General features: G+C 40.1%; 3 protein-coding genes across 4 annotated transcripts; all 3 read left to right on the top strand.

Annotated features, from left to right (window-relative positions):
- Nucleotides 1-5,698: 5,698 nt before the first annotated feature.
- LOC110620341 lies at nucleotides 5,699-9,814 on the top strand. Of its 2 annotated transcripts, XM_021764038.2 has the most exons (4): nucleotides 5,699-5,854; nucleotides 6,569-7,300; nucleotides 8,509-8,546; nucleotides 8,635-9,814. In XM_021764038.2, the coding sequence occupies exons 2-4, from the start codon at nucleotides 7,048-7,050 to the stop codon at nucleotides 9,640-9,642; spliced, it is 1,299 nt and encodes a 432-aa protein (XP_021619730.1). In that variant the 5' UTR covers nucleotides 5,699-5,854; nucleotides 6,569-7,047; the 3' UTR covers nucleotides 9,643-9,814. The 2 variants fall into 2 exon arrangements, with proteins under 2 accessions (XP_021619730.1, XP_021619729.1); XM_021764037.2 differs by having other exon boundaries at nucleotides 5,773-7,300.
- Nucleotides 9,815-9,850: 36 nt separating this feature from the next.
- Nucleotides 9,851-14,894, top strand: LOC110620120 (expansin-A15). The gene is made up of 4 exons (XM_021763706.2): nucleotides 9,851-12,628; nucleotides 12,733-12,862; nucleotides 13,132-13,444; nucleotides 14,139-14,894. The coding sequence occupies exons 2-4, from the start codon at nucleotides 12,736-12,738 to the stop codon at nucleotides 14,440-14,442; spliced, it is 744 nt and encodes a 247-aa protein (XP_021619398.1). The 5' UTR covers nucleotides 9,851-12,628; nucleotides 12,733-12,735; the 3' UTR covers nucleotides 14,443-14,894.
- A 1,683-nt stretch (nucleotides 14,895-16,577) lies between these two features.
- On the top strand, nucleotides 16,578-18,157 carry LOC110620418 (E3 ubiquitin-protein ligase SIRP1). Its single transcript, XM_021764146.2, has 2 exons — nucleotides 16,578-16,722; nucleotides 16,888-18,157. The coding sequence occupies exon 2, from the start codon at nucleotides 16,910-16,912 to the stop codon at nucleotides 17,969-17,971; it is 1,062 nt and encodes a 353-aa protein (XP_021619838.1). The 5' UTR covers nucleotides 16,578-16,722; nucleotides 16,888-16,909; the 3' UTR covers nucleotides 17,972-18,157.

Here is an 18,157-nt window from a genome sequence, read left to right on the forward strand (position 1 = left end):
CCTGTCACCAAGTAGTCCCAGCATCATATCTGTGCTAGGGCGTAGTCAAAGGCTCCTGGTCTTCCTGTAAACATAACATAACTTACACTGCCCCAGGGCCTTCTTAGGCACCTGGTCTTGGCGTCCCTTTCTGTGCCAGGGCGTAGTCAAAGGCTCCTGGTCTTCCTGTAAACATAACATAACTTACACTGCCCCAAAAACCCTCTAAAACATCCTAGAACAATCACATAAAACATGCAAAAGAAAGCTGGACAGGGCACTTTCGGCGGCAGGTTCGGCGGCCGAAACTCCCCTCTAGAGACGAAACTCATACATGTTCGACGGCACCTTCGGCAGCCGAAAGTCTTGTCCAGAGACGAAACTCAACATTCGGCGGCACTTTCGGCGGCCGAACCTTGCCTCTAGAGACGAAAGTCCAAATGTTCGGGGGCAAGCTGTGGCAGCCGAAACTGCCTCCACAAGGGGTTCGGCGGCCGAACCTGGTTTTGCCCGTTGGGCAGAAACCTGCTCTGTTTCATGCAAACTCTCCCCAACTTACCCAACATGCATATCAACTACTCCCAACTAGCCTATACCATAAAACATGCATAAAAGGGGTCTAAAACTAACCTATAACCCCAACAAACAGAACAAACAACACTGAATCGTGCATATACACCAAAGATCATCAAAACCTCAACTAAACCTAAACATGCAAACCTACCCATCCAACTCCCATAAAACCTTCAAAACTCAAGAAAGGAAGTTCAGGATCTTCACTTACCTCTTCCAAACAAGAGATTGAAAGATCCCTACGTGGAGATATGGAGAAATCCTCTCTCAAACTCTCCAAGCTTCCAAACTTGCTCTATTGCTCAAAAACTTCAAAAACACATGAAAAATCCATCAAAACCATGAAAGATTTGAGAAAACACATAAATCACTCAAGGAAGATCAAGTCTCACCTCAGCTCGTGCAAATGGAAAGAAAATCTTATCCATTTGACCGACCTAGGGCCTTTTATAGGTGGCTGGCCAGACCACCTTCGGCGGCCAAACGTGAAACCCGAAAGCCATGCAAGTTTGGCGGCCGAAAGTCACCTTCGGCGGCCGAACCTTGGCATTTCTCCCTTGTTGCTTTTCTTTCAAAAGCTCATTTCTTTTAACACGTAGAACATTAAAACTTCTGATAAAAACATATAAAACATATCCCTTACCTTTCCAGAGGATTTTGACATCAGAAATTCCACCGGACTACAGGAATTTCGACGCCGGACTCTAGCCGGGTATTACATCAGGGTCAATTCCGGGCATGTCAGAAGGCTTCCAGGCGAAGCTTGATGCGTGACCTCGGATCAGGGCCATGACTTCAGTTTTTTGTTCTTCAATGAGGCCAGCATTGAAACTGAAGATCTTATCTGTCTCTACTTCTGATAAAGAAAAAGTCTCCAGTTCTCCGACCGGCTCTGTTCTGGTTTCTTTCTCCTCATCCCCGACCTCCAGCACCTCTGAGTTGAGTCTCTCTGCTGTCGAGCTCGGCTCTGCCACCGTGGCTAAGTACACTGCTCTCGCCTCTTCCTGGCTTCCCCGGACTACTCCCACTCCTGCCCCTGCTGGGAACTTCAACGCCAAATATCTAATACTGGTGACGGCCTCGAAGTCAAACAACACAGGTCTCCCCAGGATCGCGTTGTAGCTCAATGAGAGTTTGACCACTAAGAACACCGTATAATGGGTGCGAGTTCTTGGCGCTTCGCCTAAGGTGAGAGCCAGCTTTACCTTCCCCTCCACGAGCACTGGTATCCCTCCAATCCCCTTGACCAGTGCTTGATCTCGGACTAACTGTTCCTCGGGGATTCCCATTTGCTGGAAAACCCGGTAAGGCAACAGGTTCACCTTGCTCCCGTCATCCACTAAGATCTTCTTAACTCGGTAGTTGTGAATGACGGCTTCTATGACGAGGGCGTCATCATGGGGCATCTGAACACCCTGAGCATCTTCCGGAGAAAAAGCGATGGCCACTGGAGAGTGCTCGACAACCTGCATGACCTCGGCTGTAACAGCCCGCTTACCGGACCATCACCGGCACTAGGAATTTTCTTAACTCAAAACATGCAAACATGATAAAAACACTTAAAAAACATCTTAAAAACCTTTCTTATACCCTTAGGGCAAGCTCCGACATCCTCGAATCCCGACTTCCAACGGAAAATCCGCCGGAACGTAGGAATTCCGATACCGGGGTCTAGCCGGGTATTACATCGGCGCTACTGCTCTCCCCCTCTCGACTCCTATTCTTCCCCCTACAGCTCATCCGACCTCTTGTTCCCCCAACAATCATGTTGATGGTCCTACTAGACCCATCATTCACTGGTCCAGTTCCCGCTCTCCTTGGCGCTTGGGCTGCCAGATTGGGCTGAGGCCTCTGTCCCCCCGGTTTCTTCACGAAGTTCTTGAGGTATCCTCTTTTTATCAGTCTCTCGATCTCTGTGATCAACTAGAAGCAGTTATTGGTGTCGTGGCCGTGCGTACGATGGTACTGACAATATTTGTCAGGATCTCGCTGGTTTGCTTTCGTTTTCATAGGCCTAGGCCATTGGAGGAACTCCTTGTCCTGGACGGCCATGAGCACTTCGGCTCTAGAGGCGTTGAGTGGGGTCGGCGTCTCTGGAACCCACGGAGGGAGTGGCCTCTGTTATGAGACCCGAGGAGGGAGAGGTCTTTGGTCCCTTAGCTCCCAAGGTTGTCTGTAAGGCTCAGGCCTCTTGCCATGCTTTTTCTCGTGCCTCTCCGGCCTCCCTTCCTCCGGTGCTTTCCCCTTATCTGTCGCTCCCCTGGCAAACCTGCTCGTCACCAAGGCATCATCCTGCCTTATGTATTTTTCAGCCCGCTTCATCAGCTCGGCCAGTGAGGTCGGAGGCTTCCTGCTTAATGAGCCAAAGAACTCGGCCGAGGTCGTCCCCTTCTGCATGGCTTCTACAGCCCTTCCCTCATCGAGCTCAAAAATTTGCAGGGCTTCCGTATTGAAACGAGCGACGTATTCCCTGAGCGATTCGTCTCTCCTCTGCCTGACCGTCTCCAGGTAACTTGTCTTCCTATCTGTGGGTACCCCGGCGATAAACCGGCTGATGAAGCGAGTGGCCAGATCTCCAAAGCTGCTAATACTTCCGGCCTCAAGGCTGTTGAACCACGCCCGCGCTGGCCCCGAAAGCGTTGTAGGGAATACCTTGCACATCAAGGTATTTGAAAGAGTTTGCAGCTCTATGAAAGTCTTATAGTTCAAGACGTGCTCCCGGGGGTTCCCAGCTCCGTCATACGCGGCATCATAAACTTCTTGGGAACGGTCTCCTGCTGCACCCATGTTGAGAAGGGTGAGGAGGTAGGCAGAAGAGTTTGACTGGGGTTCTTTGCCCCTAACTCGGTCAAAAGCTGCTTTCTCATCTTTTGCAACTTTTGGTCTACACTCTCCGCTTCCTGCCTGGGCTTCTTCCCTTGGCGGCACTCCTCCTCCCACGTCTCGCTCCCCATCCTTCCGGTTGTTCCGGCGGAATAACTATCGACTTCATCGTTCTTAATCATCTCTCGCACCCTCCTTCCATGAACTCTGGCCTTCGGTTCTTCCTCTTCCCCGGCTCTTCTCCCCCTTTCTTCGGTTTCGCGGCTAACTGTTTGGGGATGGTTGAGAGTAGGTTGAGGTTCATTGGTCTGGGACTCTTCTACCACTGGCAATACATTTACTGGGGTGCTAAGGCCCCGTTGCTGCATCATCTGCCCCAGCCAGTGGGCGGTGTTTTGTAGTTGGAGGTCCTGGTTGGACAAGGTAGCGGCGGAAGCATTCCCTGCCAAGCTTGGCGAGGGGTTGAAAAGGATAGGTGGTTGATTGTTTAGAGTTGTGGGACTGGAAAAGGAGAACTGCTGCCCCTCTTGGGCAGAGTTCAGGTCATTTGGAGTGTTAAGATTGTTGTTTTCATTGTGATCAGCCATCGTGGATCTCAGTGGGTTTGTTTAGAGTGGAACTCCGGTGATGAAAAGATCTCCTTCGTTTCCCACAGACGGCACCAGTTGATGATCTGAGATCCAGAGAATAGGGTTTTACAAGGGTTACGTGAAACTGGAAAAAGTTTAGACCTAGAGGAGAGTATTTCTCCTTTTATATATTTTCTTTTGTCCGCTAGTGACATGTAACAGAATGTCCACCTGTCCCTGTCACGTTGATATGGACATACGAGGAAATCAGATCGCTGCCCCATGCGTAACGGCTCCCGATTCTCCCCGGGCACGCGTGCGAATGGTTCCGCAAGGCGAATGGGCTAAACTTCTTCCTGGTTCCGAGCTGGGCCGGTAGATAAGGTTAAGACTAGGCCCAGAGGGGATCTGTTCATTGGGCCGAAAGAGCTGAGCTGGCCTGATTGAAGAATCTGATTGGAGCCCGGTCTTTAAGCTGGGCGGGCCGGACCTGACTCTTGGAGGAGACTTAGAAGCCTTCAGATTGTGGGTTGTCCTAATGGGCCTAGTCTTAGACCGGGGCGAAGAAATCCAGCTGTTATCAAAGGGTATTTCAGTCTTTAAAATGAAGAAGTGTGTGTATTTATATATATGCATGCAAGTGAAAAACAAGGAGAATAATGGTTCCTAGAAATACCTTTAATTAAAGTTTAAAGGGCAAAATTGACTTTTCATTGGATGGATAAAAAAATAATATGTAAAAAGTATTTTTATTTAAAAATTTTAATTTAATTAGTTAAATTGATTTCTTAAATTAAATTTCATTGAAATTAATTTTAGTGTTTAATTTAAATTTAAAATCTTAACCTATTTTTACTTAAAATTTATTTATTATAATTTAAAGTAAAATTTAATAATAAAATTAAATCGTTACTAAATAATAAAAAAAACTCAATCTTTTCTAAGACTGTTATTTTTATGTTTTCAAAATTTTAAATCATTTTCTTTAAAATTATTTAAAATATCAGAAATTCACATATTTGAAGCAATTGATAAAATTCTCATCCAAAAATTAACTATTAAATAAAAAATTTACTTTTTTTAACTTTTCAATTTTCAAAAGTTAAAGTTAATTTAGCCTTTTTTTCTGGTTTAAATAAAAAGGCATAATTCATTAATGGTTTTTAGAAGTACATGAGCATGGCCCACATACAAAGTGATTCCTATCCAAAGCCCATTCATAAAAGGTTTGGTGAAGGGTCTCCAGCAAAAAATCTCACAAACCCCAAACCCTAAGTTATACTTTTCTACCAAACCCTAGGTTATCCAGCTAAGCAATACAAAATTTTTTGTTTTTTGCAAAATGCGAATACGTATTTTGAAATTATATAGTTAAGATTTGAGTTTAAGCTCAAATTAGATCAGATTGATTTTGATTTTGATTTTGATTTTAAATTTAAATCAAACCGGAAGCGGATCTAACTGCAGATTCGAAAAAGGCCATATCAGACAATGTAGTAGTAGCGTAGGTACTTGCAAATAACAGGAAAGAAGACGGTTGAATTAAAAGAGAATCAAATGAAACCTAGGACTAAGGATTCTTCTCTGAGCTGAACACAACATCTCAGATTTATGTTATTTATAGTAAACCCTAATAATCATTACATTTATATCACCTGAAATCCAAAACTGTAATAACTAACAGAGCATGTATAGCTGTATTTTATTTTATTTTAAAAATTTTAATTATTTAATTTAATCTATTTTTCAAATCATTTATCATGCCCATCACTTTCAAGCTCTTGCCTTTTGCTTTCCCCTTCCCTTTCTTTTGTCTCATCTTCTCCATAAAAGTGAAAAAGAATTAGGAAGATATATACTCAATCATTGTTCTATACATCACTGTGCTTCCTCAGAGTTCAAAAACTAGGGTACGCTCTCTTTCTGTCTTCCCTTTCCTCTCTCTTAAACCTTAATTTAAAACTACCCATTTCTATTGTTTCCATTTCAAGTCACTTCCTCTTTTGACCCATGTCTGGTTTTTGTATTCATTTGACTGTGTGTTATTGGTTTCATGTTTCAATTTGCTGCTGGTTGATTCCTGTGTGAGTAATTTTGTCAACTGGGTGTTCGATTTGATGCTTACTTTGTGCGGGTACTTTTCCAATTAAATATGGTTTTTTAGGGTTTAGCAGCTGCTTAATGGTTTCGTAAGGGATATTAATGTGTTTAGAAGGAATTGATTTTCTGGATCGTTTATTTATTTATTTTTTATATGGTCGTCTCCCGAAAGTAATGATTTTGGTTCCGTTTGGTAGTGTATTGATGATGTACTTAGTTTAGTGTTTCTTTTAGGTACAGGGGTATACGACATAATCTGAATCTCTAACTGTTGAAACATAATTGTGCTTGTCTGTTTAGGATTTTTCTGCACTTCTAAAGGGGCCCTTGTATTATTGTGAAATGCCAATTTAGTATTAATTATGATCTGTTTCTTCACATTTTATGAGAAGTTTATTGTTCATGAACTTGTCTTATCATTAATTATCTGTCTATTATCTTCAAACCTGTGGTTACATAGTAATCTTGGTTCTGGAGGAACTCCTATCTCAGTCTCAGATGTGTTTTTGAATTGGTTTGTTCAGATAAATGTACTAGAGAAGGTCAGACTTCAGGTAGATGCAAGCGGAAGCTTGGTTTAAGAAACCATCTTAGCATATTGATATTTGAAGAAGTAGCTTGTGTATAGATATATTAAATCATTGCAGGATGGAAGTTTGGTAGCCTCCTCTATCAGATCCAAGACACTGGGTGCTACTACCTTTAATGCTTTAATGTTTCATTTTGCTTGTATGCTCAGCAGCAGCTCTTGAAACTAGCTACTACAGTCAACTTTGTGTCTAAATTTACACATGTGGAGCTTCATTTGCTCATAAATATATCTAATTGGACTGGGAGACAACCTTTCCGTTGCCAGAAGAAAATAGCTAACACGGGTGCTCTTTGTTGTGTGGCCGCTGGGCCACATGGAGGAAAGTCACCTACAGGTGGTAGGGACTCTTCAAACAATCATGATGAACCTCAATGGCACACAAACTCGAGTTTCTCTCCCCCTCCATTGAGGATGTGGGACTGCAGATTACACTCAGATGTTTTACCCCATGGATCTCATGGAGTTCATGGTTACTCACTATCCTCAAACAGCAGAGGAAGCAGAAGTTGGGTTGGCAGTGAACGGTTAACCAATCATCATCATTCTGTTTCTGATGGGGTGCTCTCTTATTCTGATAGCCTGCCTGACAATGTTCAAGAACCCCGGTGGACATCACCAGTTCAAAAATTTAATTTAGGCGAGGTTGCTGCCTCAACTGTGGGAGGTAAACTCAGTTTAATTGTTATGCAATTATTAGATGCTAAATGTTCCAATTTAATTTAGGCGTTCACATTTTTTTTTTCGGTGGGTGTTTGGACTCATGCAATACACAGTCTTTGTTCTTTGTTCTAATTTAGGGAGAAAGTGGGGGTTGGGGGGGTGGATCAGCCTCTTTAGTTTTGTTCATCCACCCTCTCTGTGAGGTTTCAATTCTCTTGCACTTCTCATTTCTGTTTTCAGCTTGCCGTGTGTTATCATTTACAGTTTGCTGCATGAATTGATGACAAACAGAATTGTGCTTGGCATATGGAATTAAGCAATCCAAATTGATGGCCTTGTCTTTTGGTGCTAGACCAGTAAGCATGCATTGTGTTAGGAGTCGTATTATACTTAGTACATGGGCATTGTGGCTCAGGTAATATGTAACCAAAAGTATTTTCAATATAGCCTGGTGGTCATTGGTTATAGAATCACCTGTGACCAAAGATGCTCACTAGGCAGCTTCTATATTATGTTCTGTATTGTTGAGAACTTAAATGAGAGTTGGATTGAATGTCAGGAATTGCATAGAATGAGATCTTAGCATCTTGGGTATGTTGCTGAAAATATTGCAAGATTCTTTGAATCTTGAGTGGCCTCTTGCAAGATAACTGCACAATAAAACATTAGCAATATCTTGGGATCTGCCAAAGTAACAGATTCCTTTTCTTACAGCTTGTCTTCAAGCTAGATATCAAGTAATGATTATACATATTTGTACTTGGTACTCTTTCACCATAGTAAACTGTACAGCAAATATTACTATTAGAAAATAGGTCTAATTGTAAACTGTTGTTCCTCATTTGTCATATTCAAAAGTGTAATGTCCCTCTGAGAGCAGTGTATGTTGAATATTGTATGCTGGTCCTTAACATGGTCATCATGTTTAGCCAGTTATCTTTGTCTTATGCTTCACTTTGCTTTGGAAAGATAGCAAGTATTAGGAGAGTGGAGAGTTCTGTTGTTGATGATCAGGAACTCTCATTCCTATGCATCTGTGCTGGCGCATGTGGCTGTGTAGGTTCATAAAAATTTGCAGCACTCTGTTGGTAGACATTAGCATGTTACTCAAATCGTGTTGCATTATTCATTCCTGGTTTTATGCCAAGTTTCTAAATAACTTATTATTTACTCTTTTATTTGTTCTATTGTTAACATATTCTCAATTATCAGGATCAAGATCCCAGACCTATTCATTGCCTTCCACTGAGGTGATTTCATTTTATTTGCACTATAGAAAATAATGTTAACAAATAATTGAATTCTATTAACATTTTTCTGCTGTGTTTCATGTTTTAGAGGCGATTTGCTGTTAGAGCTACCACAGCATCCCCTAGTTTTGGGTCCCCATCTCCACTGTCTGAGCCCAGCCATTGGGAATCAACTAGCAAACGGCCCTTGGCTTTCTCCAATCGCAACTTTCCAAGCCGACGCCCTTACATGTCAAAAACTGTTTACCCTCTAGTATTCCGCAACCCTGTGTCAGATTGTGAAACCTTTGGTGATGCTGATATCAGCAACATTGGTAGGTTGATACCAGGTGAGAATTTGGCATCACCATCTTGTTGGCCTGATAACAGTTCAAGCGTGGAGTATAAGTTCCACAGAACCCTGACTGAACTTCAAAAGTTGGAGACGTCACCAGACCCCAGTGCAAGCTCTAGAAGAGAGGGATTTAGGTGGAGTAGTGCCAGTAGTTATGATTTGGGGCTTGATGGTGACAGGTTTGACATGGCAGAGCATATGGATATGGAGAGTCTGAGATCACCTAACAGTGCTGTTCCAGATCAGAAGTGTGGAGTTTGTGGAAAGTTTTTGTGGCAGAAGTCTCCCTGGAGTTCACATCGGATCATGAGAGGCGGTGACATGCCTATTGCTGGGGTGCTACCCTGCAGTCATGTGTTTCATGCTGAATGCTTAGAACAAGCGACTCCAAAGGCTCATATTCATGACCCTCCTTGCCCCTTGTGCTTGAAAACCATTGGATCAGTTGAAGAATCCTCATCAATTTCGGAGCCCTTACAGTTGGCCCTGAGATCCATACGGAGAAACAGAGGGGTGGTGATATCTGAAGCCCTGGGGAGTCGCAACAATAGTGAGGCCTCTACTCACATCAAAGGAAGGTTGAGGAAAAACTGGCTTCGAGCAGTACGTAGGTGGAACGACAATGGTTCATTAACAAGCCGCCTTAAAGGGCATTTTACCTTTAGGGGTAAGGTTGGTAAAGGTATTTTCAGTACTAAGGTATCTCACAAGAAAGGTTCATCTAGCCGCGAACCAATTCAATCCCAAATTTCTATGCAGTAGTCCTCATGTATGTATCCTTGTGTAAGTAGATATAACAATTGGATATTTGGTGAACCATTTCTTGTCAAGATATTTTGTCAACTTACGTGGGTTCACTTTTCGGAGACATCATTAAGAACCCTTGTGTATCCACTTAATGATATAAGCTGTGGCTCATCTTCATTCTTGGCTATATTGACGTGCTACGAGAAAAGCCATAGGTGTATATTTGATTATTGTTAGTTAGTAGCCTGCAGGCAAGTTTTAAAGAGTTGGATATTCCAGTGTACGCATGTCTTATTCTTGGAAGTTTCAGTCTCATAGATTACATGTCCATTGTCTCCACTGATTTGGGCGAGTTCAAATTTGCCCTGTGCGCCTCCATTTCAGTGCATGCAAGTACAGGCAGGTAGCTTGATTCTGCAATTATGCATGATACATCCACGTGCTGTTATAAGCATGCTGGCGAATACCACAAGTCTACAGGGAAGGCCAAGTGGGTCCTTCATAATTTAAACGGGTGGGATACACAAGTGTGTTAGGAAAGTACCTTTAATTTATAGCTTAATGGGGCTTAGTTAGAGTTGGCATTGGGTGGACAATCTTTGTAAACCGTGAGAACCCCTCAGTTGGTATAATCTGATGGGGCAAATTATTGGAGTCTCAACTACCAAAGGTATCTTTAGGTAGACCCACAGGATGATACTACAGCTTGAACCAGTGGCCATGTGATCCCATGTGCACTTTGGAATATAAATCTCAACTAAACGCAGCTCTTTTTATTTTTAATTTTTATTTTGTTAACAAGCTTTTCTATGATTTGCTTGTTCTTAGAATACCTGCCATCTCTTGAGAGTTTGGTGCTAGAGATACAAAACTATTTTATCTTCTTGTTCTTAGTTATTTATTAAAAGCCTTGATGCTTAAATTTGGCTTTATCCTTCGTAGGTTATGTAATTTCTTGGACGGTGAGGATGCTTCCAAATAGAAAGGAAGATGAATTAGGTGAAAGAAGGAAATAAAATTGTTTGCCATGACTTGCATTTCTAACTGTTGTTTTGTCCTGATCCTAAATGGATAATGTTCATGAGCTGGTTTGTTCTTTACTTGGGGTATCAACTTTTTACTCGTCCTATGATGTTCCTAGTATTTGGCTTTGATCCCCTCAAAAAAGTGTGTACACACACAGACACAACTAACTCGCTGGGCATCCTATCAGCTGTACAGACTTCATGTTTGAGAACTTCATGACCTGTGCAAGTACACGTGTGTCCATTTATGTGCTTCTGCTGTATTCTGTTCATTCACGAAAGTGAGCTGCCGAAGATATTCTAATAGCATAACCTTTCTTAGTTTATGGTCTTTTTTGTTTTTCAGTTAATTTTGGTTTAACTAGGATTTGAACTCATGGGTTTAGTCTGGTGTTGAACTCTATAAATATGTGTTCAACACTCCAATAACCATTCCTTTACTTTTGGCTAAAAAAAGTAAAAAACCTTGTACAATCAAGCTAAAACTCACTCGTTGGTTTATTGGTTTATAGTTACTGGAGTGAAAAATTGCAGACACTTGAAAAAAGAACCAGATATAACTCTGCAAAGTATCTGCTGGTATGATGGAATTATCTCTATAACGTTTATTATCTTTAAAAAAATGTATATATATATATATATCAAACTTGATAAAAAGTTCAAGTGCGATTGAGCTGTAAAGATCCATAGTTCTTGGTTCTATGAGTGGAATTCGCAGCTGAAGTAGGATCGTTGATCAGGTGTGCACAGCTAAGATTTCTATGAAGGGGAGGAAAAAAAAAGAGAAAAAGCTATTAGGAGCATGATGAGAAAAATATGGCAGATAAAAAACCTATTTTCCACAATGTGCAGCCATCTGATTGCTTTCTGGTTCAATTCTGATGATTTCTGAACATTGCAGGATTACGAGATTTGAACGCCACATAATATCATATTATTAAAAAGAAATTCAAATAATATTATATGAATCTCCTAATCTGAATCCAAGATTAAACATATTATTCATATAACACGATCTTTTTAATGCAAATTGTGATCCCTCCCCACAAGCTGCAAGATCAATTTGTCTTCTAAGATAGCATTTTCTGAAGAGTAATTGTGAAGTTTCGAGTAAAATGGGTCAGAGGTTGAACTAACAGAAATTCAATTTCAGAGATGTGATTGTCTTCAAAGGGATTTACCCCACTTCTTTTTTTTTTTTTTGTTTTCTGCAACATCACAATAGCTTATTTTCTTATCCATTCAAGTTTACAGATTCAAAGAGTTTTCTTATCTTTCTAACTTTTACAGACATCCAATCATTTTAATTGAAATATTTCTTCCTAGTTATCTGAAACTTTCCACTTTTATCTCCCGAATAAAAAAAAAGAAAAAAAAAAACTATCTGAAACTTTCCACCACAAGCAAATCCCACAGGTGATTCCCTGTAGACATCTTGAACTTCTTGAGAGAGAATACAGAATAAACAATGCAAAAATAAGAGAAAAAAGATAGCTTTCTAATCCTTCTTCTACTATCTCGTTATATCTGATTCTTTTATCTACAAGAATTTGGAAAAGCTGGCTAACAAGAACAAACCTATGATGAAATTTAACTTTAACAAGACAAATCTTTTAGTGTCAAGCAATAAAGTTAAGGCTTTATCTTGGTGGGAAAACAGTCATTCTTGCTAATCTAATGCTTTCTGAAGCAGACATGTTCCTTCTTTTTCAAAAAAAATCAAGATATCCTTTTTCAGTTTTCTTTATTAAGCTGGCGGCAAAAGTGACAACTCCATAAAATTATAGGCATACAAGAGATGTCAATTATGCCTTTTTTTTTTATTCCATAATTTAATCCTGCACACATGGGGCTATGAGCTTGGCAGCATTACAGCCAATGTTCTCTTTTGCACGTCTATAAATACAGCTTTTTCCTTCTATACATCCATTGACTCTTGCCATCCAATCTGATTTCTCTAAGTTCAGACTACTTCTGTAAGCACAAATCCTTCGTTATTTGTCTTCTATGTTGTCATATCATCACAAAAACATAGGATCAGTGGATTTTTGAACTTTGTTTTTCTTTACTCTTTCTGCAGGAAATGGATTTTCTTGGCATTTATCTGATAACTTTCCTAGCCATTAGCAAAAGAATTCATGGGTATGCAAGTGGATGGTCTAATGCTCATGCTACCTTCTATGGAGGTGGTGATGCTTCTGGCACAATGGGTAAGAACAAAGCCCTTATTTGGTTGGAGTAATTCAATTAGGGAAATTCAAGTTCCTAGTAGGTGTTAAAATTGTATCTGCTTGATTGGTATTTTTACTTGATTTTCTGGAAAGTTGAAGGCATTTTTTCCCTGAAGTTACTTTCAGAAATTCACTTCCTAACTCATTTGAACCAAACAAGACTAAGAAGCAAACACAATCAAAACCTGTTGAACAAGCATTTCCTTACTATGTAGTTCTTGGCTGAAGAAATTCTTGGTTTGCTGTAGGAGGAGCTTGTGGTTACGGAAACCTTTACAGCCAAGGCTATGGGACAAACACAGCTGCTTTGAGCACTGCTCTATTCAACAATGGACTAACTTGTGGAGCATGTTTTGAAATCAAGTGTGCAGATGATCCTACGTGGTGCCTAACAGGTTCCATAATTGTCACAGCAACAAATTTTTGCCCTTCAAATAGTGCTCTCCCAAGCAATGCAGGAGGCTGGTGCAATCCTCCCTTGCAACACTTTGATCTTTCTCAGCCTGTTTTTCAACACATAGCTCATTCCAAAGCAGGGATAATCCCGGTTCAATACAGAAGGTAAAACTTTAAATTTTCTACAACTGTTTAAGCTTTCTGTTGAAACAAATATACACCTGCACTCGTTGATAGATAAGGAGAAAGAGAATAGTCACAAAAATTTAATATGGTTCGGTGGTAAGGTACGTTAATGGAGAAGACTGAGATAAAGTTCCATTATAAAAAATATATAATATAGGATAGGAAATATACAATTATTTATACTCTGTAACTTTCAGGTAAGGTCAAATTCGACCCATGAGAAAATATATCCAAAGTTCAAGCACATAATTAACTATTTCATCATTTATTATTTTGTCAAGCCTCTTTCTTTAATCAGTTCTCCAATCAGTTAATTGTATTCACACAGATTGATTTTTGTTAAAATTATAGTGATTTTAATTTGAATTTTGTGGCTACGGTCTGGGTATGTACACATTTATTCTTATGTGAAAAAAAAAAACAAGCCGAGGGGAGAGCCGGTGTGCACACGTGTGTGGTATGATCTTTGTTGAGGTCCTTCCGATTGGGTACTTCACAGGCTGGTCCTTCGAGATCTACATTGGTTATAGATAAGTGTGTATGAACTTATATATCACAAATAAACCTTGTAAAAGTATCATAATTTTGACTTGAATTCAATAGTTGCAATCTGTGCGTATATGCACGTCTATTTAAAAGAACTGTGTTCACATTCTGTCTGCTTTTGTTGCAGGGTTGCTTGCAGGAAAATTGGAGGAATAAGGTTCACCATAAATGGACATGCATACTTCAACCTTGTCCTTATAACCAATGTTGGTGGTGCTGGTGATGTTGTGTCCGTCTCCATCAAAGGATCTACAACTGGTTGGCAACTAATGTCTCATAACTGGGGCCAAAATTGGCAAAGCAACTCCAACCTTAATGGTCAAGCACTCTCTTTCAAGGTCACAACAAGTGATGGAGACTCTATCATCTCAAACAACGTTGCTCCTCCCAACTGGGCTTATGGCCAAACCTTCACTGGTAGACAGTTCTAGCTTTTATAAACTGGGACTAAAACTGACTAAAATCACTTAAAAAAGATTATAAACCCTAAAGCTCCTAATGGTAATTAGTAGTGATTAATTATAAATGATTTGTAAACTATGATATGTGATGGTAATTGTAAAATAGTTACAATGGTGGTCATAGCAATGGGCCCTTTTAGCCATGGCCCCAAATGCTACATTTCTTGGGTTGCTGTTCTTCAGTTCACACCCTGTTTATGGGTTGATGTGTAATGTTGGTTTAGAAGATGAAAAGGGATTCTCTGTGCCTCACCAATTTTCAAGGTTAGGGTAAAATCCCCACAGGTCATTGAAGGGTGTGAGAGTTTTCTAGTTGACTGTATTTTAAGCTTTTAGCTTGGAAGTGTTTCCATGAAATGTCACTGTATGCAATAAATTCAATAAGTGAGATGGAATTGAATTTAATCCTTCAAATTTGTCAAACGAATAGCCTTTTTTTTTTTTCCGTTTATTCTCTTCTGATTTTTCAAATCAGTATTGTTAAAACAATGATGCTTGGTAAAATAATAATATATTGACCCTTTGATCTGCTTGATCATTAGGCTTCTATGGACTTAATTTATATTTCTTGCAACCCTAGCGTTTCCGGTGGCTCTATGCTCCCAGAGGAAATGGTGCCACCAGAGGCGATGGTGGCAGCGGAACGCTCATCTGTAAACAGAGCGCTAGGTTTTTGTCCTGGGCTAGGGCCTTTGTTCAAGAAGCTAGTTTTGGTTGTTATGTACCCTAATTTTATTATCCAGGACTACTATCTACTGGGCCTTGAGAAGCAATTTATCTATTGAAAAAAATATCACACGCACACACGACACAGCTATCTTCAGGTTCTTAAAGAACAATGCTAAAACGACACTTAATTAACAATAATTGCTAGTAAAACACCGATCTGTGACTTGATTGCTTTGCCGAATTTCAAGATTGTGAATACAAACAAGTCTACGATCAGTCATTTGAATCAAAACTATTTACATAGCTCATGCCGTCGGGCTGCAGGCTGACTGTTTTCTCATCGCCCAAAATCTCTCTTTTCTCCAGCCAGAAATCGAACTAACGTTCACCGGTTGAATCTTGGATCGAACTCACGTTCACTGGAAGCTTTCTTCACCATTGCTGAACAAAATGAAAGGAAAAAAAAGTTAAAGAAACAATCCAATGCGTAAAAAGGTTAACCTATCTAACAAACAAACAAATCAGACAAAATAGAAAGTTTATTTTGTTGGAATAGCCCGCGAGGCCATCACAGCCCAATCGGTATAACGAAGTTGGGCTCTGACCGCAGGCAGTCTTCATCGCAGGATTGGACCTCTAATTGGGAGAAAAGCGAACCCCTCTTTCTCCATCTCAGTGGTGTAGCCGCCGGCGGCCATAGAATATGGGAGGGCAGCTCAAGAGAGAGTCGAAAGAGAGACGCCAGCCTCAAAGAGAGAGTCCTCTCCATGCTCTGATAAGATCAAGTAATGAGTTCTTCCGTGTTAGGGTTTTTCGTTGATATAGTTGCTCCGCTGCACCCTGACCGTGTGATTCCTGATATGCCCTCAAGATTGCTCCAATTTTTCGTCTATGTGATTAGGGTATTTATGACAAATAATTTTGGCAAAAAGAAGAATTTCCATTTTTTTGGGGGAAAAATATTCAAATTCCGGAAAATGATAATAGGTGCAAAATGCAATTAGGCAAATGGGTAGGATCTAATAGTAAATAAACCTTGGGTGGATTAATATTAAGTCCAATTATTTTATCAAAATTTATTACTTAATTTTTATTTTCAATCCAATTAATAAATAAAGAGTTTAATTTTATAAACTATAATAATATTTTGTACTAATTTTTTTTTTAAAAAATTCTGACCATAAATTAAATCATTTCCATATGTTACCATTGATTGAAGAAAAAAAAGAAAAAAAGTTTAATTTAAGTCAATGAAACTAGAGGTGATGAGCTTTTATCAAAAGAAAAGAAAAAAAACAGTAGGATCCAATGGGACACAATCCTACAAGAAAAGCAAACAACCAATACAAAAATAACAAGTTGGTATTAATTTAGTCTGAATCAAAATGAATTGCAACTGTTCAAATGATTGGTAATAAAATCATTAATCTATATTAAAAAAGTTGACAAGTTTAGAGATAAAAAGGAGAGGACACCATCCTTTTTCTCTCCTCTTTCTCTCCCAACTAACCTCATTATTTTACCAGCAACAGCAGACCCCCCATCACAGATAAACTTCAAACCTCATCCTCTATCCATCAGGTTCTCACATCCTGTTCTTCTTTTTTCTAGAAAAAAAAAATCTTTATGTTCATCATCTGAGAAGGGTTCAAAGAATCTGCTTTGACTTGGTGTTTTTTCTTCTGTTCATGTGAGTCTTGGTTTCTGATGATTGTTTTTTTTTTTCTGTTTATGTGATTTAATCAGGTTGTCTCATAGAGAAAGGAGGATGGGGGATGCAATGGTTGATCGATACTGGTGTCATATGTGCTCAAGGATGGTGACTCCAGTTATGGAAGCTGAGATTAAATGTCCTGTCTGTGAAAGTGGGTTCGTTGAAGAAATGGACAGCACAAGAGACCTCAATAACAATGGCATTGAGCTTGGATCAGAACGTGCACTCTCTCTATGGGCTCCAATCCTGCTTGGAATGATGGGTGGTTTAGGTCCTTCTCGTGCACGAGCTCAAGAACAGAACACCAGCAATGGACAGGAAGAAAATGGTGAACTCGAGCGAGAGTTTCGATCTTTGTTTCGGAGGACGAGGAGGAGGAGAAGCCCAGCTTCAATCCTTGGTATGCTTCAGGATCTTCGTTCAGGTTCAGAGAATTCTGAAAATAATGGGGAGAGTAATACTAGCAATAACAACAACAGTAACAGTTTGATTTTGGTTAATCCTTTTAATGAAGAGGCCTTAGTTTTTCAAGCTCCTTTTGATGCAAATCAACCTGAGAACCCGATTCGAAACATGGCAAGTTCCTTGGGGGACTACCTTATAGGACCTGGTTTGGATTTATTGCTTCAGCATTTGTCAGAAAATGATCCTAATCGTTATGGGACTCCTCCTGCACAAAAAGAAGCAGTTCAAGCAATGCCAACTGTTGCTGTTGATCAGAGTTTGCAGTGTTCGATATGCCTCGAGGAGTTTGATGTTGGAGATGAAGCAAAAGAGATGCCATGTAAACATAAATTCCATAGTGGGTGTATTCTTCCCTGGCTGGAGATTCATAGTTCTTGCCCAGTTTGCAGGTTCCAAATGCCTTGTGATGATTCAAAGATTCAAGCTAATGGCTCCAGGAGCAACGAAGGGCGAATCGAGAACAATGATGCTATGGCAGAAGTGGGAGAAGGAGGAGACAGAATAGGCAATGGGAGAAGATATTGGATTCCTGTTCAATGGCCATTTGAAGGATTGTTTTCTGTGTCAGCATCCCAAAATGATGGGAGTTCTACTTCTGCAACTCCCGCAGCAGCCATGCCGGGAAATCCATCTAATGCAGATGAAACTTGAAGATACTACTTGTTATGTACGATAAACATGGTTGCTGCTTTTTTCATATGATCCCGAGTTTTTTTCTTTTAATTTTTATTTACTTCTTCATGTTAAGGGATTCGCCTACTATGTATAAACGTAATCCTCTTGAGGAATTTGGTGTTGTTCAAATAATTAATGCAATTTTACTGGCTTTATTGTTTA

Source organism: Manihot esculenta, chromosome 8 (assembly GCF_001659605.2).
Source record: "Manihot esculenta cultivar AM560-2 chromosome 8, M.esculenta_v8, whole genome shotgun sequence".
NCBI classification, from domain to species: Eukaryota; Viridiplantae; Streptophyta; class Magnoliopsida; order Malpighiales; family Euphorbiaceae; genus Manihot; species Manihot esculenta.